The sequence below is a fragment of the Ostrinia furnacalis genome, unplaced genomic scaffold (genome assembly GCF_004193835.3).
Source record: "Ostrinia furnacalis isolate ACB-3 unplaced genomic scaffold, ASM419383v2 OfSCF0895, whole genome shotgun sequence".
Classification (NCBI taxonomy): Eukaryota; Metazoa; Arthropoda; class Insecta; order Lepidoptera; family Crambidae; genus Ostrinia; species Ostrinia furnacalis.
The window spans coordinates 287,687-313,966 of NW_021131134.1; the positions used below are offsets into that span (position 1 = coordinate 287,687).

At 38.2% G+C, this 26,280-nt stretch overlaps 1 protein-coding gene across 1 annotated transcript; it reads left to right on the forward strand.

Annotated features, from left to right (window-relative positions):
• Positions 1 to 151: 151 nt before the first annotated feature.
• LOC114350448 (zinc finger protein 485) lies at positions 152 to 25,257 on the forward strand (the record flags this gene model as incomplete). The annotated part of the gene is made up of 14 exons (XM_028301264.1): positions 152 to 390; positions 549 to 662; positions 1,209 to 1,511; positions 3,711 to 3,894; positions 4,903 to 5,042; positions 6,448 to 6,576; positions 8,147 to 8,235; positions 10,508 to 10,630; positions 12,887 to 12,994; positions 14,449 to 14,569; positions 16,457 to 16,539; positions 17,737 to 17,854; positions 19,010 to 19,114; positions 25,108 to 25,257. Coding segments are annotated over exons 1-14 (1,914 nt in total), but the record flags the coding sequence as incomplete, so codon positions are not given.
• Between the last annotated feature and the right edge of the window lie 1,023 nt (positions 25,258 to 26,280).

The following is a 26,280-nucleotide window of genomic DNA, read 5'->3' on the forward strand; positions in this document are numbered from 1 at the left end:
CCAGAGAAAATATGGGCGCGAACTTCAAAACTAAACTTACAATGAAAATCCGCAAACAGCGCCATCTAGTGGGAAGTAGCCGCACTACTAGCACTATGTTGTCAATTTTGACATTTTGTGTCTACCACCATTCACCAACCAAACGTTAAAATAGTGACCATAAATGATGCCAAATCCCAAACTTATTGTTTTTTGCAAATTATTCAGTGAAGTTAATTAAATTATGTACTTTCTCCTGTGAAAATGAACCTGGAATTTATTTCTACGTCTATAAAACCCATCTGTGAAGGTTGCTTGAGTGTCGATAGGAAGTTATCGCCAGTGTTTGATGTTGAAATTAGAGCGTTCTTTAAAGAGTTGGTTGACCCCCTTACCTGCTACTCTGATGTCGTAAGTTTTTCACTGTAATTGTTAATTACCTAACGATTAACGTATATTAAAACCTAAATACACAATCTACCCTATCTTTAAGCTAATTTAATATTTAAATATGGTCATTTTCCTTGCAAGAAAGCATTCTAAATCCACAATTTTGTTATGTTATTCAGGATCACCTAAATCACCCTTCAGCCCTCTGTTGGGAGTGCACAGCGATCATAAAACGGACCCTAAACTATAAGAAACAAGTTCAACATGCCCACGGACTACTCATTCAGTATATGGTAAGAAACCAAAATAATTGTGGGGTAAATAAGTTTGTTATTGCTTCATGCATAGTAGCTATGTTATAGCAGTTTTTATATTCTTGATAAATTACAAACTATATGTCTCTAATAATGATGAAAAGTACATACCTAACATACTCAAGGTTTAAGGTGCTTATTACACTTAGAAGGTATTGCAACAAAGTATGTAGGTGTTTTCACCAATGCACAGTCCTGCGCTGCCCGCATCCAGGCTCTTCCCGCGACCTTTACCAGATCGTCGGTCCACCTAGTAGAAGGCCTGCCCACGCTATGTCTTCCAGCCCGTCTTTGTCCAGCAGTGGACGTCATTTGGCTGAAACGAACAAACGAACGAATGATGTAGCTATTATTTGTCAGAATGTATGCAATTTTTATAATATTCTGTCTTTATTTAATATAATTGCTTAACTTAGTAGGTATAAAAAACAGTAATAATTGACCTTTAAAACCTTATTTCAAAAACTGTCAATGTATAATTGGCTAAATTATAGATCTTTACGTCAATCTATTTCTATTTTACAGCTACATCACACCACAAACCCACCAGTACTCTCCAGTCTCTCTATTTGCTCCAATCGACCTGAAAACATCGATCCAGCTGATCAAAAAAACATTATTACGAATGTCCGTCCTACTAGCCCATCTAAGAATACATCTGCGGTGACAAAAAAGAGTAGGGCGATCGAACAACAGTTGACAAGCTCAGTAGAACCGTTGGAGTTTCTTAAAGTTGAGCAGAAAGACGATGAGACTGAGTTCGATGACTTAGAAGGGTATTATGTTGAGAATGATGATACGAATGATGATTATGATAAGGATTTAGAGGTAAGTGTGATTTGATATTGTTATTATTATGATATCCAAAAAACAGGACCACACTCAGCACATATCCTACTGATATCCCAACTAATATTATAAATGCGAAAGTAACTCTGTCTGTCTGTCTGTCTGTCTGTCTGTTACGCTTTCCCGCTTAAACCTCGCAACCGATTTTGATGAAATTTGGCATAGAGATAGTTTGAGTCCCGGGAAAGAACATAGGATAGTTTTTATCCCGGTTTTTTAAACAGGGACGCGCGCGATAAAGTTTTTCTGTGACAGACAAAATTCCACGCGGGCGAAGCCGCGGGCGGAAAGCTATTATAAATAAAGTTTGGATTTCTGGATGTTTGTTACTCTTTCACGCAAAAACTACTAAAGGGATTTTGATGAAACTTTACAGTATTATCGTTTATAACCCAGAATAACATATAGGCTATAATTTATGATGATCTGTGACAAACGAAATTTCATGCGGGTGAAGCCGCGGGCAAAAGCTAGTCAACAATAAATGCTAAGCCAGACTTATAGAAATTTTAAACAATATCAAAAAAGAGTGACAGAACATTGCACAAATTATTAATTATTTCTGTTTACCTTTTAAAAACATACTATTCAGGGTGTCCACATTCTGGAAAGTCAGGGAAAGTCAGGGAAAAGTCAGGGAAGCTCATAGCAGTCAGGGAAAGTCAGTGAAATAGAGGGGTCACCTGGAAAGTCAGGGAAAAATTGAGATTTTTTCTACCAAAACACTGTTTGTCTCCCGTTTACCAGTGATTGTAAAATGAGGGATTTCATTAATTTATGCTCTAGAAAGACCTTTGATCTTGACTATCGAAGCATTTTTTTCTTCAGGTTTGGAGTGATCTACATTAGGGATGTTGCGGATCCACTTTTTTCCACATCCGCGGATGCGGATTTTAAGAGGTTCACATCCGCGGATGCGGATGCGGATCTGTACAAAAAACTTAAGTGTTGGCTTAGTAGAGAAAGAAATACAGCCTTATTTATCATTTTTTATTTAATAATAAAGTAGAGAATGAATTTCTTTTAGTAATTTAGTAATTATTATATAACTTAATAATTAAATATGAAAAACTGTCTTAAACTACACTTTTAGCTTCATAGTTACATTAGTTCATATGACAAATCTAAGATTTTGGATTCAAAATTCAGTTTTACGCAACTCGTAGGAACGGCCCTTATTAAAGAAATTACAAGTTTTTAAATAGCTACCTATATAATTACCCAAAACTACTATAATATCATAAGGATAAATCAGCGATGTCAGACAATAATAAACGCCCGACTTAACAAAAAAAATATTGCATAAAATATAACTTACCGGCATAATTTTTTAATTTCTGTAGCTTTTCGATATTTGCTTTTTAAAACAAAGCAAACTCCTTAGCGTGCATTGATTTCAAACGATTTATTAATGACGATGTTGTTCGGCCCTTTCGCGAATATGTTTTGTTACATATTTTACATTGCGATTTCTCCCGGTCGTTGTCCACAGGTTTGTAATACGTCCAAATTTCACTTTGCGTAGGTGGTGGCATAGTTCACATATCCAAATAGTAAATAAAACTTTACTTAAGGTACGTAATACAAATGAAGGNCGTTGTATACATAGTTGGTCAGGGAATTTTGAAAAAATTGTCAGGGAAAGTCAGGGAAAAGTCAGGGAATTTTTTCGAACATTTGCAGTGGACACCCTGCTATTGTACAGTTGACAACACATAAACATAGAATAGGGGATGTTTTTGGCAATATACGTAAATTAAATTAACTCAGAAGTCTAAGCTTCAGTTGCACCACCTTAACTGTAACCTGAATTGTAACTATAACCGGTGTTATTTCATGACTCATCCTTTTAAAATAACACTACTCATGATCTACGTAGTCTGGTCTGTGAGCACGTAGAATTTTGTCCAATGACCCCAAGCTACCCATACTAATCGCTCGCGAATTATGTTGCTGTCGCGCTCGCACACTCACTGCGGGCGCCCGTCGCACAGTCGCGACAGCAATATAATAACGCGCGAGCGATAAGGATGGGTAGCTTGGGGTCATTGGTCAAAATTCTACGTGCTCACAGACCGGGCTTTATAACTATAACCGGTGTTATTTCATGACTCATTCTTTTAAAATAAGATTAGTTTTTGTCTACAAAAACTAATGTAGACAAAAATGTCATTTCAGGCAATCCTAAAATCGACTACAGATCAAGAAAGTAAAACAAATGTCACATCAAAAGGAAGGACGTCGGACGTGGATGAGTTCGGGGAGTCCGATGAAGAGCCTTTGAAGAAGAGAACAGAGGCAGAAGATACCGATGCAAAGAAATACAAGCCCAGGGGGAAGAGAAAAAAGAAAAATAAGACTGGTATGATTATTTGAATCTTTACATTTATATTACACCTCCTTTACTTTTGTTCGTTTCAGCCAAATGACGTCCACTGCTGGACAAAGGCCTCCTCCAAGGTTTTCCACAATGCACGGTCCTGCGCTGCCCGCATCCAGGCTCTTCTCGCGACCTTTACCAGATCGTCGGTCCACCTAGTACCTAGTAGGACCTTTACTTTATTTGTTGCATTTAAATAACATCAAAGATGTGTAATTATTTCTAAGATACATTCTATGAAAACCGTTCGCTTCAGGTGGAATCTTTCGCTTATTGTTGACTGCTCTGAGCGACCACTGAACTATCATTCATTCAAGTGTTTAGGCTAAGTTTTTATACAGTAATAAATTTATTCTTATTCTTTATTCTAATCTATCTATATATATAAAAATGAAACCCGTTTCGCGTTGTCACGGCATCACGTGTGAACGGCTGAACCGATTTCGATAATTCTTTTTTTTAAATGTTTGTGGAAGTCCAAGGATGGTTCTTACGGAAAAAAATATTAAGAAAATCTCTACGCTAAGGCGGTACGAAGTTCGCCGGGTCAGCTAGTTACTGATAAATTAATAGATAATACATGTTTCAGAGGGCACATTAAACCATCCATTGGGTCATCTTAGATGCCTATGGCTTCTATTGAATAGAAAAACTATGGCACTAGTTATTTTATAGTTATTTTCAACCGACTTCAAAAAAGGAGGAGGTTCTCAATTCGACCCGTATGTTTTTTTTTCTTCTGTTTGTTACGCGATAACTCCGCCAATTATGAACCGATTTGAACAAATCTTTTTTCGGCGTATAGGTAATACTTCAAGTGGTCCCATTTAAATTTAATAATAGAAAAAACAACCCCCAAGGGTGGAAAATTGGGGATGAACTTTTTTATACGCAATATTTTTAATTTTTAGTTTTTTTTGTGTTCACGCATTTGAATTCGGTTTTATTTTTTTAAAAAGTTAATTACATCTATGTATTATTGAATTTCAGAGGACTCGAAACCGAAGAAAGCTAAAGGCAAGAGGGAGAAGCCTGCAGGAGTGGTGGAGCACCCTCGCGTGCTGAGGAAGCTGGAGCAGCTGAATGTGCCGCGCGGACGGGTCCAGATGGTCGTGCTGAGCTGGGAAGAGGTGGGTGGGATTATGGACTAACCTTTACACTTATAGGTTAATTTAATACCTATAGTTCATTCAACTTATGATGGTGATTTAGACAGATAAAACGTTTCGTTTTATGATTCTAAATTTCTACAAATAAAAATATTGAGTTGTAAAAATCAATTACTTTTGTGTGTTTTCATCCTTCCAAAATATCAATCACTAATCTTTCTCAATTAACCTAAACAAGAATTTCTAATTATTTGTTAGTTTATTATTTAGAAAAAATTGTGAAAAAATATTAAATGAATTGCTTCTGCGTTAGTCGGAACTTTTGCTCATAGGGATGGGACATAAACAATCGCAATAAATCAGTAATCGGCATGGTGGTCATCTTACCATCGAATCACGATTATTATCTCAGGCAGGTCAAAGCTAAGTCAGTACGTGTGCGTTTGCCTTTGATGACGGTTTTGTTTTATGCGATTTCTCCACGTATTGTTTGTTATTGTTATTTTGATGTTTTATTGAATAAAATGCATATATTTAATTCTTTGTGATTTTGTACCACTAAGAATATTCACGTTTATTCCATTTCCAGATAGTTCAAATTCATAGATATAATTTTGATCAAGATTAAAAATCAAACAAATAAAAGGCGATTAAATTTCTATAGAAAATATTCTCGATTCTAAAAAATATCGATTAGGTTTATAAGGAGCGCCTCACTAAATAGAACTGTCATAACTGAATGGACTATAATTGGGTAGAACTTCGTAATACCAATTTAAAGTTGAGTTAAGTTATCAATAAATACAAATCGGATTATTAATTTCTAAACGTATCTTATTTGACATTCTTGAACTTGAACATTTGACAATAGTGTTCACCTACCTACCCACGTTAACTTATTTAAAAATGTTTTAGTAATAGAATGTGTTTCTTTAATTGGCTTATGTTCAAGTTGTATCTTCCTGCACATTTATGTACAATTTAATGCTATTGAAACATTGTTAAACAAATAAAAAATAAAAAATAAATATAAAAAAAAAACAATAGCTGGCTCGATGAATTTAGTTTAATTAATGCGGGATATGAGGCGAAGAATACTTATACTTTAAAGAGAAGAAACCAACTGGTAACAAAAAAAATTACCCCTAAGTTATATGTATATTTTTAGTTCTATGTTTTAAGTCTATTTTTAAAATTTGAATAGCAAGTACACTGGCCGAGATTTTGTTAAAACTTTTGCATTTAGAGTATTCAATATCGTTGGTATTTGTATGACACTTGTCAAGCAATTTTTGAGCGTTGTTCACGCCATTTTGTTTTCCCGCCAGGTGGAGGAAGAGAGACAGAAAGTAAGGCTTTCAGTGTTTATCACTCGCCGAAAGCAATATTATCAAATCACTTATGGCTCATAATAATTTGTTCCCAGGTGGAACAAGAGAGACAGAAAGCCTTACAGAGCGAGTCTTTCACTCGGCACGAGTACCGCTGCGCCTCGTGCGCGCTCGGCTTCAACCACCGCTTCAAGCTGCTCAACCATATGAAGAAACACGAGCCCGTGAGTTTATTTATTTATTTATTACTAGCTTTCCGACCGCGGCTTTGTCCGCGTGGAATTTTGTCTACCACAGAAAACCTTTATCGCGCGCGTTCCTGTTTCAAAAACCGGGATAAAAACTATCCTATGTCCTTTCCCGGGACTCAAACTATCTCTATGCCAAATTTCATCAAAATCGGTTCAGTGGTTCAGGCGTGAAAGCGAGACAGACAGAGAGTTACTTGCGCATTTATTTGCAACAAAAATGGACCAGTAAAAGTGGAGGATTTGGTTTACACAGTTTCGCTTCAGTATTTAGTTAGATTTGAGGAATGTTTTGACTCTTATTGGAAGCATTGTGGGATCTTTAGGCGTGTTTGGAGAAGAGATGACGAAACCAAGTATACTTACTTTGAACTCATTTTACGACCACAAGACCAGTGTGCTTACCATGAGTTTACGTTAGGTGTGCTCGCTAGCGACTGCGTAAAAAAATTGACATTAATTGTATGACATATTGTGCAGCGCCCCTATCGGCTACTTTCAAGAAACAAAATCTTCATAGAGATTTTTGACGTACTCGCTAGCGAGCACACCTAACGTAAACTCATGATAGGTACACAGTTGAAATAAATGACTGTTAACCCTTAAGTAACACCGTGGGGTAATTTTTAACCCCAGGCGTATAAAAAATGGCATATCTTTTTTTCTAGTGAAGCTAGAGCAATATCGTTTTGTGTATTCTCAATGCAGAGCGTGCGCTTTAAGCTAGTAGACATAGACACGGGATGTGAAAAAATCATCCGTTTGGCTTTTACAGGTAGGTGGGGTAGAAGTTTACCCCAGGGTGTTAGTTACGCATGCTTTAATTTATCATCATCTAACATGTAATTAATAGGTTTTTATGATATTCAAACAAAATGAATAAATATTTATATGACGATCAAGTAGCACGTTGTCTCGAGAATGCAGAGAGATAAATAGAGCTTGATTTTCATGATACTTTTCTAACTTTGAAGACATTCCCTCAGAACAGAGCGTTCATAAATTCGACACAGAAATAGAACTCGAAAGTGATAATTACGTAATAATTCAGTGTGTTCAGTGTCTTCTGAAAATAATAATTATGAACAAAATAATATAAAAATTAATTTCTCATAATTTTATAAAAAACATTTTTTTTTATTTTGCTTTGTTATAAGTCCAGAAATTTTCGTTTTATTTATCTTTGAGTTTAAAATGTGTATAAAGCAACTATTCGATGTCCGATTAGTGTAAGTTTTTAGTTCCCACAATAACTTTCCAAGATTTTTCTAGAAGACCAATGTAGATACTATTAGTTGCAAATGAAAAATTCTTGGTTTTTTGTATGATTTATTTAAGATGTTTCTTTACGCTAGATAGACGATTTTTTAAGGTAATCTTATAATTTAGTGAGCCCGCTAACACATATTAATCACAGATAGAATTTATTTTCAATATTTATTTAAAAAATTTCAATTTCCGTTTGGGGTAATTTTCAACCCGTTCAATGTGTAACCAAAAATAAGGATGTTACTTAAGGGTTAACATGTAATATTTTGTTGTTTAGTCTGCGGGCGCGCTGGCGTGCCACGCGTGCGGCACGCGCTGTCGGGACGCGCACGCGCTCACTGCGCACAAACGCAGGCATCGAGTCAGGTACGCACTGCACTAAACCCCGGTCTGTGAGCACGTAGAATTTTGTCCAATGACCCCAAGCTGCCCATCCTTATCGCTCGCGCGTAATTATGTTGCTGTCGCGCTCGCACACTAACTGCGGGCGCCCGTCGCACAGTCGCGACAGCAACATAATTACGCGCGAGCGATAAGGATGGGTAGCTTGGGGTCATTGGACAAAATTCTACGTGCTCACAGACCAGACTATACCATAGATCGTTTCATCCACTCGGACGCGCCCCACCATTCTCCCGCGAATGTTCTCGTGTTATCGGTCCACGCGAATGCTCCATGAGTGCACACGCACACTACAGTAATGCCTTACGGCTTGCTCGGACCACACTCCCCGCACCCCGCGCGACCGGGACCAAACATGGGGCGCGGCCGAGTGGATGGAACGATCTATAATGAAAATCATGTCATCCATAAAATAAAACCAGAATCAACCTACATTTACCATTGAAATTAAAAAACGATCAGGGTATACATAACCACTATTATTATAAATAGATGCCGCTGTACATAAAAAAAATAGTGCGGTTCTACAATAATAGATGGCGTTATTCAATAAAATACGTCCTCTCGCCGGCAGATGGTGCTGTACTTTATGGTGGTTTATATTCCTTCTAATAGATGGCGCTAGACAAAATTGTGTAGTTGATATTCCTACTAGTAGATGGCGCTGTACAGTCTAATTTAGTTTGTATTCGCGCTAATAGATGGCGCTGTACTTTTAGTACGTGTTCCTACTATCAGATGGCGTTGGACACATTTAGTAATTGTACTCTCCAATAGATGGCGTTATATAGTGAAGTTTAGTTCTTATTCTCACTAAGAGATGGCGCTGTATAGATTGTAGTGTGAATTCCTTCTAAAAGATGGCGTTGCATAACTTGAAGTGTGTAATCTTGCTAACAGATGGCGCTGTATAAATTGTAGTGTGTATTTCTTCTAAAAGATGGCGTTGCATAAATTGAAGTGTGTAATCTCGCTAACAGATGGCGCTATGCAGATTGTAATGTGTATTCCCACTAATAGATGGCGCTATATTAATTGAAGTGTGTAATCTCGTTAACAGATGGCGCTGTATAGATTGTAATGTGTACTCTCGCAAACAAATGGCACTGAACTTTAGTACGGATTCCCACGATGGCGTTGCAGTTGCACAGTATGGAGTAACGTGTTATTAATTTGCTAACAGATTCACATATTTGAAAATTATAAATAACTTGAAGAAATCGAATTGCCTAAGGCGGTAAGATTTACATTTATGATTATAGACCCACTACACTGAACTGTCCCACCAAACTCATAGACAGGGGGGCATCGTTCAACTAATAGTTTCCAAGATGGCAAAAACCGGAACCAGCGATCTGGTATTGACGGTGGCGTCCCCCTGTCGATGTCAGGGGTCAGAACCAGAATCAGAACGGTAGTACCTACCAATGAGGGTTTTCGCGAGTGAAAGATCCGCTAGATGGCGGGACGTGGATGTGGGGTCTGACTGCTGCGTGATTGGTGGATTTTGACATATCTGTCAATGTCTTTGTTGTTTGTCGGCCGTTTGGTGTAGTGGTTCAGAACGGACTACTATGCCGAGAGGTCCCGGGTTCGATTCCCGGCCGGGCAGAAATTGAAATGATGAATTTTAATTTCTGTGACGGGTCTGGGTGTGACTATGTATAATATGTATGTATTTAAAAAAAAAAGTATATAANTTTTGACATCTATCTGACACTTCATCACATCTGACAGATGTACATATTCTGTATAGACAAAATAACGTTGTAATAACGGTATCTCGATAACGGTATTTATTTACTTCATCACATAAATAATTTTCTTTTTGTTTTAGTAATCTAGCCTCAATAATTTAGCTGTACCTGTATTTTGTTATGCCTTCTCAGCAGTTTACGTTATTTATTTTATATCGCAAAATTTTCTTGTTTCTTCTTTTGTAAAAGTAATCTTTTTGTGAACCATTGTGAACAGTCAACCGGCAGGTCATGCGCAGCTATTAGTCGCAATAGGTTTAAATTCATGTCACTTGACTGGATAGTATAGTTTATTTATTTATATTTTTTTAATATTTGTTATTATTTNATTTATTTAATGTCATGTCAAAAATAACCAATCATGCAGCATTTGGATCTCGCGTCTACGTATTGCCATCTGGCGGATTTTTCATTCGCGAAAACCCTCATTACACTACTCAATCAAGTAACAATACGTCACTACGTACTCTCGCTAACAGATGGCGCTGCACAGTGTGCGGCGAGCTTAGCTCTCGCGCGGCGGTGGCGGCGGACCACCACGCGCGCGCGCACGGCAGCCAAACTCCCACACACACCTGCAGCCTGTGCGGACACACGGCGCCGTGAGTACAGAGACAATATTTTTACTTTTGAAACCCTCGTTTCAGGCAGAAAGGCCGTGTCATAGTATAACTACATTTTAGGGATGTTATGGATATCCGTAACCGTAACTATCGGATATCCGATATTAAAAAAATATCCGTAACCGTAACCGAAATTGATTCAAAAGTTAGTATTTAGCGGATAGTTTCGGATGAAGGCGGAGTCTAAATCTTAGTAATTTTTTTTTACTATTTGTTACTTGTCTGATATTCTCTGGCACCATCTAATATCCCTATTTTACCTTTATCTTAGTAGTCCAGTCATTTCGTCCGAAAAAAAGGCAAATAAAAGAAAATGAATTTGCGCTTCTAATTTTTTAATATGTTGTAGGGGATACCTAGAAAAGCTTAACTTGAGATTGTCGACCAAGCTTTCCTAGGAGCTTTCGCCGCCATCTTGGAAAACGCTTAAAATTTGTTTTTCGGCAATAACTCGGCTATCCGATGAGATTCGAAAATTTTTGTACGACACTTTTTGTAGCTTTCTTTGTGCTCTACAATAACGCCCGAACCATTTTTAGCGTATCATGCATCGTTATCGAGATATCGATCGATAAAGTCAAAAATTTTGGACACAATTTTTGTTTTTTTCTTTTTTTTTCTTTGGGTCTTAATAAATATGAAAAATTCCGAAATAATTAAATAATTAATTAAAAAGTAAAAAGTAAAATTTAATTACTTTTAATTACTTTTTAATTACTTTTTTTTAAGTAACGGCAAAGCATTTGTATTAGTTGGTTCTTGTTTTGATCCCTTGTGAGAAACTTCTCCTGGCTAACTTTTGGAGTAGTTGTCTCATCGAATGTGAACTCCGGCGATTGGTTTTTTCTCGAACGTCGTACTCTTTCCGAAGTTTTCGTTCCAGCGAGTGTCATATCAGTCGGATAACCGTCGAATATGATTGCAACCTTTCCTTCGAAGTTATGTTGTACGTATCTGACGTTAATTATTTAATTATTCCGAAATAATTTGTGTCCAAAATTTTTGACTTTATCGATCGATATCTCGATAACGATGCATGATACGCTAAAAATGGTTCGGGCGTTATTGTAGAGCACAAAGAAAGCTACAAAAAGTGTCCTACAAAAATTTTCGAATCTCATCGGATAGCCGAGTTATTGCCGAAAAACAAATTTTACCCCTTTTTTCAACATGGCGGCGAAAGCTCCTAGGAAAGTTTGGTCGACAATCTCAAGTTAAGCTTTTCTAGGCATCCCCTACAACATATTAAAAAATTAGAAGCGCAAATTCATTTTCTTTTTTGAATGTACGTAATGACTGGACTATAGGTACCGTCATAGTTCAAAAAGTGGCTATGTGGGTCGCCGGCATCTTGCTATTTGAATTTAACATTCTTAAAATTCTAATATCCGTATCCTAAACTTTCGGATAATTTGAAATGATTTCATATCCGTAACCGAAACCGTTATAATATTATTCTAATATCCGTAACTGTATCCATAACCGAAACTTCATATCCTTAACATCCCTGCTACATTCAAGCAAACCGAAGAGCAATGTCCAAACCCAAGAAGAGATTTTTACTGAGCGGGCGCCTCTTCACGTCGCCGGGACGTCCACCCACAAGGTGGACCGACGACATCGTAAAGGTAGCAGGAAGGCGCTGGACGCAGGCCGCTACCAACCGGGCAGCATGGAAAGCATTGGGGGAGGCCTATGTTCAGCAGGGGACGTCCTATGACTTAAATGATGATGATGATGAGGGCGCCTCTTCAGCATATTTTAGTCTATATCTATAAAAACGAAAGGTCACTGATTGACTGACTCACTCAGCACGTAATTTCAGAAACTAAAGTGCTAGGAGTCTCAAATTTTGCATTTCCTTTTAGGACGTAGGTGCTCACTAAGAACGGATTTTACGAAACTCCACCCCTAAGTGGGTAAAACGGGATCCACGCGTACAAAGTCGCGGGCGGCCGCTATAGTCTGGTCTGCGATCACGTAGAATTTTGTCCAATGACCCCAAGCTAGCACACTCACTGCGGGCGCCCGTCGCACAGTCGCGACAGCAACATAATTACGCGCGAGCGATAAGGATGGGTAGCTTGGGGTCATTGGACAAAATTCTACGTGCTCGCAGACCGGGCTTTAGTAATAAATATTTTTAAGATAATCATGTCTACTCTTGTTTTGTCCGCCACATTGTTATGCTGAATAAAGATTTTCTTATTCTTATTGTTTTTTGCATTATTACAGGACTCTAGGCAAGCTGCGGAATCACATGAAGAATCACTCGGAGAGACCGAAGTGCGACCTCTGCGGGAAAACGTTCCGGGACAAAGCCTCCCTGCGAACTCATTTATTGTAAGTATACTTACTTATTATGCGCCCGTATTCACAAACATTACTATGAGGTCTCACAGTGCGCGTGGACGCACAGGGTGACACACGAACCAATCACAGAGCTCTATTCAACGCTGTGCGTTCGATTTGCTGCTTCACTTATGCAAGCATCGTTTGTGAATGCGGGCGTTATTCTCAGCACTGGCCTACATATTTTCCTGAAATTGTAATACGATTGAAATTATAGTTTTTTTTTTCATAATTCATCATAATTTCTCTTCTTAATGTAAGTACTATAACTACGAAATTTATAAGAATACGTTATAATTGATAAAATTGATAGACATAATGGATTACCTAAGAATATTTTAATGTAATGTACATATCTTATGTGATTCATGTTTTAGCGACATAAGCTACTGCTATAATAGGCTAGTTTCCTAAAAAAATTTTTTAGTCCGTCATGTTTAATATCAAAAAATATTGGACACATATATTTTTATTTGTCAATCTAACAAATAATTACATAGTTATGGTGCGTTGAAGTTCCGCACGACGTCACAACGTGCAGGCACTTTTATGCACGCATTGACGTCACGGGCCTCTTCTTATGAACTTTGGCGCGCTTTATCTCTTTCAATTTTCATTACTTTGAAAAAGTGAAAAATACGTGTAGAGTATTTTTTGATAAGTTAACTGACGGACTAATTAAAACTCTTGCTTTTTGATCCAGGAGACATCCCTATTGTTCTAAACTATAAAGCCATTCGCGTTGGTGTTCTGTGGTAAAGGTCTATGCCCAGCTGTGACTTCTAAAACTCAGTAACAATGATGTCAACTGAAGGGTAGGAATACCCAACATTGATGAAACAAACGCTGGCCGTAACAGCGTATTACACTTGAAAATTTCGACGGGTTCATCCAGTGTCTAAGTCATATAGAGATGCCAACGAATGCGCTGAGTTCGAACACTCAGTGTCGCATTAGAAATTCACGCACACAAAGTAATCAAAATATGTGCTCATTATCCACTGCGGTATCAGTACTCAACATTCGAATAATCTTTATTACTACGCAATCATGACGTGTGCAGCAATGTGTTCCGTTTTTGGGCATATTGCTGCGATACCGGCCCCGCCCCCTTTTCACATCTCCCTTTAGTTTCTGTGATCTATGGTTTAAGTAGCTCAGTGAGGGTTTTCGCGTATGAAAAATCCGCCAGATGGCAATACGTAGACGCGAGGTCCAAATGCTGCATGATTTTTTATTTTTGACATGACAATGACAGATATATCAAAATCCACCAATCACGCAGCAGTCAGACCCCACATCCACGTCCCGCCATTTAGCGGATCTTTCATACGCGAAAACCCTCGTTGAGAAAGCAGTCGCCCGGCAAGCGGAAGGTCGTGGGTTCGATCCCCGATCTTTCAAGTTATTTATAATTTTCAAATGATGTCCACTGGCTGTCCTAGCATCCACGGCGGCGAGAAGGAGTACGCGTGCGGGCGCTGCGGCAAGCGGTTCCTGTTCAAGAAGGCCATGCAGCTGCATCTCGTCACGCACGACGCGCCCGCGCACCTTTACTGCCACCAGGTCAGCTCGAGCTTGACAGGGTTCTCCCCTGAAGCCAGTCGTCGCTTGCTCAGACCAACAGAGCGAGCCACAGTCTGACAATAACTCGCAGTTCCGTCCCAAAGACTTCGGGAGGACACCGTCAAGTTTTAGTGAGTAGGCCCTGCCCATCTGGCAGGGAGAGCCTCACATAAACAACTGGTTCCCCCGGGCCGGTGGGTGGGTATGCAATTTCATGCATTTCCTGACGAAAAAATAATAATAAAAAAAAAGCTTGACAGGGTTTATTTTATGAAGGCCATGCTGCATCTTGTCACGCACGACGCGCCCGCGCACCTCTACTGCCATCAGGTCAGCTTAACCTTAACTAAAACAATTTAGGTCACTACGCCACCATGAACAAACTCCAAAGACAGTTTAACAGTATCTCAAGGAACCTCGATCTGGATCTAGATATCTTTCGGGACAACCTACCTTCAATTAAGCGCAAAATCCTAAATAGCTTCGCATCGAGTCGCTGGCGAAATGTTATTCCAGCTAAATAATAATAATGTCAGCGTTTTATGATATTATAGATATTTATTATTGTTGATTATTTATTTTATTAAAACATTATTTAATTTTAATACTAAAATAATACATATTGCATATTTTACGCCGCACGCTTGCTTGTGCAAAACCAGAGATACGCAACCGGTCTCGACCGGAGCGCTTGACTAGTGGTGGGGAGAGTTTATAAATATCGGTGTTGCACAAGCAAGCGGGCATTAGTGTGCCGGCTCTTGGAGAGGACGGACGTCTAAATGTTGTGCTGCCACAATAAATGTAAGTACATGTTGTTATGCTGTTACTATGAGTAATTATTGCTATATTTATTATTTGATTATCGATAAAAGCTTATATACATCATAATTAAAGTTATGTATTAATAAGATATAACTATTCATTGCTATTTTGGTTGATTTATATAGAAATATAAATTAAATACATACCTACATATTATCTAGTTTGAATGTTTATATTTTGTCCTTTTGATTAAAGTATTTAAAATATGATAAATGTTTTTATATAACCCCTTTTTAGTGATAAAAGTATAATTAACACATCAAGATGCCCGACTATCTGACAATAATAAAAAAATCCTACTAATATCCTATCCTACTAATATAATAAATGCGAAAGTTTGTATGGATGTCTGGATGTCAACATGTTTGTTACTCTTTCACGCAAAAACTATTGAACGGATTTTGTTGAAACTTTACAATATTATTGTTTGTAACCTAGATTAACATATGGACTATAATTTATGACGATATGTGACCAACTAAATTTCAATAAATAAATAAATAAGACGTGGGTAAAAGGCGCCATCTATCGTCATTTAAAATCTACAGCGCTGGACAAAAATTTTTGACATTAGTAAATACTCATGCGGGGGAAGCCGCGAAACGTCATCTATCAACATCATTATCATTAGTAATTAAACGAGGTCCACGCGTATGAAGTCGCGGGCGGCCGCTAGTATGCATATAAATGGTATGGTGAAGTCAGAAATTTGATATCATCATTTTAATTATACAAATTAATCTGATTTTATGAATTTTATTTTGTATGAACATTAAAACATTAAAATGATATCAAATTTCTGACTTCACCATAACATTTATATGCATATGATAACATGGGCTAGTGTCGGCTTATAAATCCAGTTACCTAACACCCTGTATAATATCATATTACTGTATAAAAATACGCGAGTCATATTTGACTCATGGTGCGTTTTGAATGTATTCTGTACACGCTGTTCTGATAAATAAATGGTACAAATAATTTGATTTTAATTTATTTTAAATAGCAGCATCTCGTTAATTACTGTCTCTTTATAATGATAATTTTTTTTTGTTCCAGTGTGACGTCACCTTCAAGAATCGCATGACGTATTACCAACACATGAAGTACAACTTGAAACATATTGATCCTGCCAAACTTAAGTAAGTAATTTTTAGAAAATATTTTTTTCATTAATTTTTAAGTTTATTTATCCATGCTAATTAATGTGAAAGTAACTAATTATTTTTGCCTATGACCTTTTTACGATTAAACTACTAAACCATTTGAATGAATTTTGGCTGAGATTCATCCTGAAATCCTGTATTCCTAATACATAAATAGGCTAGTTTCCTAAAAAATTACTATATTATCAAAAAATATTGGACACGTATATTTTTATTTGTCAATCAAACAAGTAATTGCGAAGTTATGATGCAATGAAGTGCCGCGTGACGTCACAAAGTGTTACACTTTTAAGCACACCTTGACGTCACGGACCTTCTCTTTGTCTCTTTAAATAATTATTATTTTGAAAAAATGAAAAATATGTGTCGAGTATTTTTGGATACGTTAATTGACGGACTAATTCAATCTTGTTTTTTTACCCAGGATAGGCAGGGATATTCCCTATTGCCGTTTCTTGAATAGGGATGTTTCCTGGGTAAAGTTTTAATTAGTCCGTCAGTTAGCTTATCAAAAACTACTCGACACGTATTTTTCACTTTTTAAAACTAATGAATATGTAAAGAGATAAAGCGTGCCAAAATTCTAAAGAAAAGGCCCGTGACGTGTGTAAAAGTGCAGCACTTTGTGACGTCACGCGGCACTTCATTGCATCATAACTTCGCAATTATTTGTTTGATTGACAATTAAAAATATACGTGTCCAATATTTTTTTGTATTAAAGTTGACGGACTAAAAAATTTTTTTTAGGAAACTAGCCTATTCTTTCCTTAATAGTGTTGAAAATGATTGAAGTGGCTGACTGTCAAAAACGGTCATTTTCGGTCAATTTAATTTCAGTAATAGTTTAGAATTTTTAAGTTTTTTTCTTAGATTTTGTGATTGATAAAAGTCTACGACATCTTAATTGAAATAGAAGGGTGGTTTGTATTTAATTTGATTTGACAGTAAATGACCGGTCATTTATGGTTTTTGACCATTGTGACCGGTCAGAGGCAGAATTGCGTAAAGCAATCGTTATCATTTGACAGTTCATAACGTACGATTATTCTGTCAAACGCTTAGTTTAACTGACTTTATCGTACGTTATGAACTGTCAAATGATTACGATTGCTTTACACAATTCCACCTCAGATTCAGTCAATTTACATCTGTATTCGTCAAACTGTTTGTAGGCACGCGTGCGCCACGTGCGGCAAGAAGTTCACGAAAGCGGCTCGCTTGGAGGAACACAATGTCGCCGTGCACCTCAAGACAACGCCCGTTAGTTGTACCATGCCCGACTGTAGTTTCGTGAGTACAACACATTTGTGTAAACTATGTAGGTCGATGGGTGAACGATGAGATGAATAAATGAAATGAAAGTCCATTTTGTAAGTCTCGAAGCGCTGGTAGGGCAAAAAAAGAATGAGACATGTATAGGCTCCTTAAGAGCATTTGACGATTTGCAAAAACTAATTTAATTAGTCTAAACAAATAAAGATAATTTTGATTTTGATTTTGAAGTGAAAAAAACTTTAATAAAATAATTACCTAATAATTATTTTAGTTACATATTTCTCAAGGCCCATAAATACGTAGATCTAGCTACCTAATATCTACTCTTTATGGCCATCGTCAACAATTTGTTTATTCAGATGAGTGTTCCACCAAATGTTTGTGCTCAAGGTACACCTAGTCCAAAAATCGCACTTTGTCATAAAAATTGCTATTCTATGTGCATTTAGGTTTATAACAAAATTCCTGAAAGATTTAAAATAGGTCCTGCAAAAGTAATGACCAGAAAGCTTAGGGAATGGCTAACCACTTCCTGCTTTTACAGTGTTCAGGAATTTCTGGACAAAAAATTGCATGTTAATGTTTTTTAGCAGAATAGAGCTTTGTATTTACAATACTATCTGTATCAACCTATTCTTTGCAAATAAATGTCTTTGTCTAGAAAAACGAATTTTTTTTAAGGTACACCAATGAATTTCAGCAGTTAAATCACGATTTTTATTGCATGATTTTAAAAAAAAAGTCACTGATTTAAATCGATGACCGAAAATTGAATTAATGAAAGGCTGGGAGTTTATATTAATCAACTGTTATGTTCGAAAACAATGTTAATATTAGTTGTTAATGAAATTGTCGTTTCGTGTGGAGAATCCGAAAAAAAATTTTTTCCATACAAACATTTTTCAGAAACCACATAATTTATTTTTTTTGGCGGTGTTGCTAACTCTTACATCAATCCTAAAAAATAAAAATGTTTTCCGTAAGAAAAACAACTAAATATGTTTGCAAAACCTAATAAAAATAAAAATAAATCGAAACAATCGTGTTTTTTTTAAATCCGCTTTTTTTTATTAAAATAAATAAAAACATGATTTTTTTTCCACCCTGTCTTCATTTGCAGTAAGTTAGGTGGTTAATTAAATAAAATACAAATAAATGTCTTTTCTCCAGGCGTGCTCATCGCGAACGGTGCTGCGAACGCACATTCGCATGGTGCACCGCAACCTGCGCGCCGCCAGGAACCACGTCTGCCACGCCTGCGGGAAGGCTTACAAGGTACGCCCCGTGAGTCATGTGATACACGTGTTAGACGCCCCATGAATCATATGTGATACACGTTTTAAACGCCCCATGAGTCATATGTGATACACGTGTTAAAGACATCGCACATCATCAACCCGGAAAGGGATCGTAAGTCGTAACTAAACTGCTGAGTCACTGGTGATACACGGTCTGCCACGCCTGCGGGAAGGCTTACAAGGTACGCCCCGTGGGTCATGTGATACACGTGTTAGACGCCCCATGAATCATATGTGATACACGTTTTAAACGGTTTAGAGTCTAAACCGTTTAAACTTGAAATTTTGTAAATATTAATTTTTAGCTCTTCCGACTCAAAAGGTTGCCGACCCCTGGTTTAGACGCATAATGTGAAATCCATAAAAATGTTAAACCTAACCTAATCTAACCACATGTTTTACTTTATTTTATTAACTCAGCGGTTAAACTAATCAACAAAATTAAAACAGGATACAAATATCATAAATTAATAAGATTTTTATGGATTTCACATTTTGCACTTTTGACATTATGCGTCTAAACCGTTTTAAACGCCCCATGAATCATGTGATACACGTGTTAAACGCCCCATGTATCATTATGAGATACATGTGTTAAATGCCCTATGAATCAAATGTGATACAATTTTTAAACGCCCCATGAATCATATGTGATATGTTAGACGCTATTTTACAACAAAGAAAACTGCTGAGTTAGTGGTGATACAAGATTTCACCTAAGGCCCAGAACAGACGGTGAAACGCAACTGCAACGAAACTGCAAGTTTCTGATGATTCTAATGAATGAAACTGAAAGTTTCAAACTGGTCGCGTCATGTGTGGTCTCTCAACGGATGCTATGGCAGAAACTTAGATGCAACTCAAAAGTAACTAGCAATTGCAGTTTCGTTGCAGTTGCGTTACACCGTCTGTTCTGGGCCTAAGGACAAGTTGATCTTCCCATAATCCGCGAATCAATAGAGGTATTTGCGCATAATGTTAGATACTCGACTTATTTAAGCAAACATGCAAGCAAGCAAACAAGCAGGCATTGTAACATGCAAGCAAGCATGCAAGCAAGTATGCAAACAAGCAAGCATGCAAACAATCGCTCTTCCAACTGAGCTACTGAGAGTCTAACACTGGATGAACCCAATGAAGTCTCTTAACGCCAGAAAAATTGTAATACTGTGCCAATAAACATTTTTCTATTTCTATTCGCGTTCCATTTCAACTAAAGAAAATAGAAAGACACGGGTCTTAACGTTTATGAATGAGTACATCACTAGTGGTGTAACAAATGACAATATGAGGGTAGTTGAAAATTTTCAAGCTAGCCCAAACGGACGACGCCGCGAGCCGCCAGTCTGCTTGTGACCACGGCTGCAGCATCGCAGCCGAAACGTCAAGCCGTGAGTACATAATGTAACTCATTAATAAACGTCGCGTTAAGACCCGTGTCTTACTATTTAAGTTTTAGGCACTGTTAACATACTACATCAAGCAGAGAACGGGCAGCAGCGCTCTCTGAAAAACATCAATCTTTTAAACTGCGATCTCCAACCCGCCTGCCAAGCGTGGGGATTAGGGCATGAATATCGGAATCTCGGAATCTCGTAATATCGGNAGTCGTTTTACTGATGTATTATAAAATTTCATACCTAATAAAAATTCCTTAGAAGAAAATATTAAAAGTGACTTTAGATGAAGTAATTGCTTACTTCTGAAATATATTGTGATAACGACGGACAACTAAGGAACCCTACACTGCGCGTGGCACGACACGCACTTGGCCAATTTTTTTACTTAAGATTTAACCCAGTTTTCTGGCAAACTATTTCTCTATTTGTTGTGGAAAAAAATACGTGATATTTCCCGAGGCCCCCCCTCTCCCCCACGTGAGATTTGGTGAGGTTTTTGTTGACCCCCTCCCCCCCCTAAAAGCCTCACGTAATTTATGGACGCCCCCTAACCCGTGATAATGAATAACGCCCATAGCTATTACCGAGCGTGAGCGTGGCGTTGCCCTCGTTGATGTCTGCGCCGGCGATGCCGACGAGCGAGAAGCCGAGGCGGCGGCCGAGCTCCACGGCGTAGTTGCAGTTCTCAAGGCGCTCCATGAACTTGCGAAGCTTGGAGAACTGTCGGTGCACCTGTGGACGGAAGATAACACACCAGTCAATGAAGGCTATCGTTTTAGCGCTCACCAGTTAGCGCCACTGTAGAGTAGGGTCCTGTCACTTGCTTGCTAGTAGCGAAGACAGTGGCGCCAACTGGTGAGCGCTAAAGTGGTAGGAGGACTATCGCATTTGCACTCATCAAGATGGCGCCACTGTAGAGTAAGGTCCTGTCAATCGCCAGGGGTGCCAACTGTTAAGTATAAAAACGATAGCCCTCATTGGCATGCGTATTTATGAGCTGTTAAAAAGTGACATAGATGATGGAGAAGTGAACTCATTTGACTAATTATATTATTAATTTAAAAGCTACTAGCCTAATAATAGGCTACTAAACTGTATTAAGCTACTAGTTAACAATTTGTACTAATTCATTTTTCAGAGCTAGACACAAATACAATTTAGTATTTTTTAAGAAGTTGTGTTTTGAAGATGAAACCACTCGTATTTGTCCTCACCAGTTGGCGTCTCTGTACGGTAAGGGTCTGTCACTCGCCAGTGGTGCCAACTGTTAAGTATAAAAACAATAGCCCTCGTCACGAAAATGTTTATCATATTTATTTTGTTTGTTGGACTGAGAATTAGGTCGCAGATTGAGCTTTTAGCTGGAGCTATAAACATTGGGCCATTAAAACAACTATTTAAGGTGGTGGGTGGGTACGAATCCCTTCGAGAGCAGATGGTCAATATTTGACAAATAGCCTACCTTCTTCCAGTCGACGATGCCGGGCTTGATGATGTCGTAGAGCTGGAAGATGACGAGCCCGTCCGTCAGGTCCGAGTACAGCCAGTTGACGTGCGGCGCCACACCCATCGAGTTCATCCAGTTGCGGTACGCTGGAAAATGGACCTTATTGTTATAGCCATAGAGATATAGAGATGCCAACTAATGCGCTGAGTTCGAAACTTAGTGTCGCATTAGACCTTCACACACCAAAAAGTAATCAAAAGTGCTCATTATCCACGCAAGCAATGTACTGTTTACGACGTCGCTGCTGTCATCATTGCTGTTACGAGCGTAAGGTAATGCCTTGAACAACATTTACAATAAGAGGACGTTACAAGTAGGGCATGAATATCGGAATCTCGGAATATCGGAATCTCGGAAGACGAGATCCGATATTACAATTCCGATATTGAGCGACCCAATATCGTAATATCGGAATCAGATAAAGGTTTTAATTGAAACTTTAAACAAAGCGTTTAAACGCGCCAGAACCTGCTACAAAGGCAAAGACAATGATTTTTCTCATGTCTCTCAACTCAACATCACTTTTTGTCGCACTGCAAATAATTATTAACCATAAAATGTTCTAAAACAATTTTAGCACTCGCCGTACTTGGTCTTAGCAATGAAAAACGATATCTCAACTTCCTTCCAAACATTAATAAAATTGGACTATGGCCCGTCAGTTCTGCGTACTATGTGCCCGCCCATTGCCACTTCAGCTTGCTAGTCCGTCGGGCTATGTCAGCGATTTTAGTTCGTAAACAGGGCTTCTCATTTCTGATTCGAACTCGTAAATAAACACCAAGCACAGCCCTCTTCATAGCACGCTGTGCAACTTTGAGGGCCACGTTTCCGAGCCGTATATTATCACTGGTAACACACATTGTTTGAAGACTTTCGTCTTTAAGCACTGAGGTATTTTGGACGAAAAGATGTTGTGTAGTTTCCCGAACGTGGCCCAGCCGAGTAGGATTTGACGATTTACCGCTTTCTCGAAATTAAATCTACTTAGCTGAATCNATTTATGGGCTTCCATCCTATCAAGAGCTTCTGGAAACAAAAAAAACTTGTTATCCTTCAGAGAGAGACGATATTTGTGTGAGTTATCAATGATGGACATATTGTAAATTGGGCAACCTCTCGTATAAGCTACTTTTTGACGGCCAGCGGACCTATACATACAACGTTGTATTAAGTACTTCACTTAATTTTATTTTATTTTAGTAAAAGTTGATGCATACGAGCGCGCGCGAGTGCGAGTCGTTGTTATGTGTCATCAAAGGTGTCCCTTATACACCATATTGTAATAGGCTAGTTGCCTAAAAAATTTTTTTTAGTCCGTAATGTTTAATATCATAAAATATTGGACACGTATATTTTTATTTGTCAATCTAACAAATAATTACATAGTTATGGTGCGTTGAAGTTGCGCACGACGTCACAACGTGCGGCATTTTTAAGCAAGCGTTGACGTCACGGGCCTCTTCTTATGAACTTTGGGGCGCTTTATCTCTTTAAATTTTCATTAGTTTCAAAAAGTGAAAAATACGTGTAGAGTATTTTTTGATAAGTTAACTGACGGACTAATTAAAACTCTTGCTTTTTGACCCAGGCAACATCCCCATTCTGGCAATTTTTCGTGCAAATATTTAATATAAAAAAATCGATTTTTCAACCCTCGATAACTCAAAAGTACGCAGAGATAAGTGACAAGTATCTTCGCATGAAATACTCAGAATCACTTGTTTTATAACATGTGTGATCGGCATCTTGACATCGTTAAATAATTTGGAAAAATTGACAGAAACGTAATTTCTTCCATACAAAAAATATGTATTTATTTTTTTTTACTACGAAATAGACGTCGTAGGATTGTAATATTTTTTTGCCTTATTAGTTATCATAGCAGTAACCATCAAAAAAAATTTCGTGCTTCTAGCATCAATGTCCATGTTTTATTAAATCGGGACCACCGTGCGCCGCGGCGCGGAGGTTTTAGTAGGTATACCCGTCCCTTATTAGGGCGCCGGGAGTCCCACACACCACCCTGTCCCCCGGCAGTGGTGACGGTACGCAAAGCATTTCCTCCGCGACAAAAAAAAGGGGGGCCCAAAACGAGCTGTGCCTAGGGGCCCCGAGATGGTTAATCCGGCCCTGCCAAGGCCTACCTGTTGGGAGACTCGATTAAGTCTTCGAGCATTGTGCCGAGGTCTTCCAGCGATTCCGCCCTAGTAAGCAAACTGACGGCCGATGGGGCAGCAAGGTTCTGGAGTGGAGGCCACGTACCGGAAAGCGCAGCATAAGGCTGCCATCCACAAGATGGACCGACGACCTCATAAAGGTAGCAGGAAAGCGCTGGATGCAGGCCGCCACCAACCGGCCATTGTGGAAATTATTGGGGGAGGCCTATGTTCAGCAGTGGACGTCATATGGTTGAAATGATGATGATGATGATGACGCCCCGTGGTTTTGTGAGTTGTACATCGATAATCAAAAAGGAACAAATTACAAGCATATTCAAGTTTTTTACCACTGTCTAATATTTTTGTAACATGTGACTTGAATGACTCTACAAATCGTTCCGCCAGTATTGGTTGAAGGAGTAAAAGTTTGTTTCATACCTGTTTTACAAAAACACTTAAATTCTTTGCTAGTCCATTTCCATAATTGGCCCATTATCAGTTACCAAAATGCAATGCATAACATACAAAATGGTTTTAAATACTTCAATTTTGTAATTTTAAAGAAGTGCTCTTGTGTACTAAATAAAAGATTTTGATTAAAATCATCATTTTACTGTATACAATCGAGAAATTATACGAATATAACCAAATATTTAACATTTATAACACATAACCTCAATTCCGATATTAATATCGGAATTCCGATATTAATATCGGAATTCCGATATTGAGATCTAATATCGGAATCCAATATCGAAATTGAAAACCTTCCGATATTACATGCCCTAGTGGGGATTATGGCAAAACCCTCCACTACAGTGGAGGAGGCTTGTAGTCCAGCAGTGGACTGTAAAGGGCTGTTGATGATGATGATGATGATAACATACTGCACTGCCCTCAGACCAAGACATCGCTGGAGGGCCATTTGCGCGCGCATTCGGGCGAGCGACCGTTCGCCTGCGCACTGTGCTCGTCCACGTTCGCGTACGAGGCCGCGCTCTACAACCACAACAAGCTCGTGCACCAGAAAGGGAAGGTTTGTTGGACTTTTATTTTATATTTATTTTCTTTATTAGGAAAACATACAGCTTATATAATCGGCCGTTTGGTGTAGTGGTTCAGAACGGACTACTATGCCGGAAGGTTCGATTCCCGGCCGGGCAGAAATTGAAATGCCGAATTTTAGTTTCTGTGACGGGTCTGGGTGTTTTATATGTATGTATTTACAAAAAAAAGTATTTAAGTATGTTTATATCCGTTGTCTAGTATCCATAGCACATGCTTTGCTTAGTTTGGGACTAGAAGCGCAGTTTAAAATGTCCAAGGATATTTATTATTATTTATTTACTAGCTTTCCGCCCGCGGCTTCGCCCGCGTGGAATTTTGTCTGTCACAGAAAAACTTTATCGCGCGCGTCCCTGTTTCAAAAACCGGGATAAAAACTATCCTATGTTCTTTCCCGGGACTCAAACTATCTCTATGCCAAATTTCATCAAAATCGGTTGCGAGGTTTAAGCGGGAAAGCGTAACAGACAGACAGACAGACAGAGAGACAGAGTTACTTTCGCATTTATAATATTAGTTGGGATTATAACATAGTTGGTTAGGGCGCGTGTCATATGTGTATACATGTGTGAAAAAAAGGGTCTGTATGCTAAAGATACATATTAATTAAACGTGCCTCAGAAGGGGAAGGTTTGTTGGAGAGTTTTATTTTATATTTATTTTCTTCATTAGGAAAACATACAGCTTATATTGTAACACAGATGGTTAGGGCGCGTGTCATATGTGATACATGTGTGAAAATAGGGTCTGTATGCTAAAGATTAATAGCACGGTAATACTAATAGGTTACCATAGGTTGTCTGGAAGAGATCGCTTCATAGCGATAAGACCGCCTACCTACAACGAGGTTTGTATGACAGAACAATTAGTTATGTCATAATATGGTTCATTTCATACCATATGACAACTATTTCGTATAATCCCAACTAATATTATAAATGCGAAAGTAACTCTGTCTGTCTGTCTGTCTGTCTGTCTGTCTGTCTGTTACGCTTTCCCGCTTAAGGCG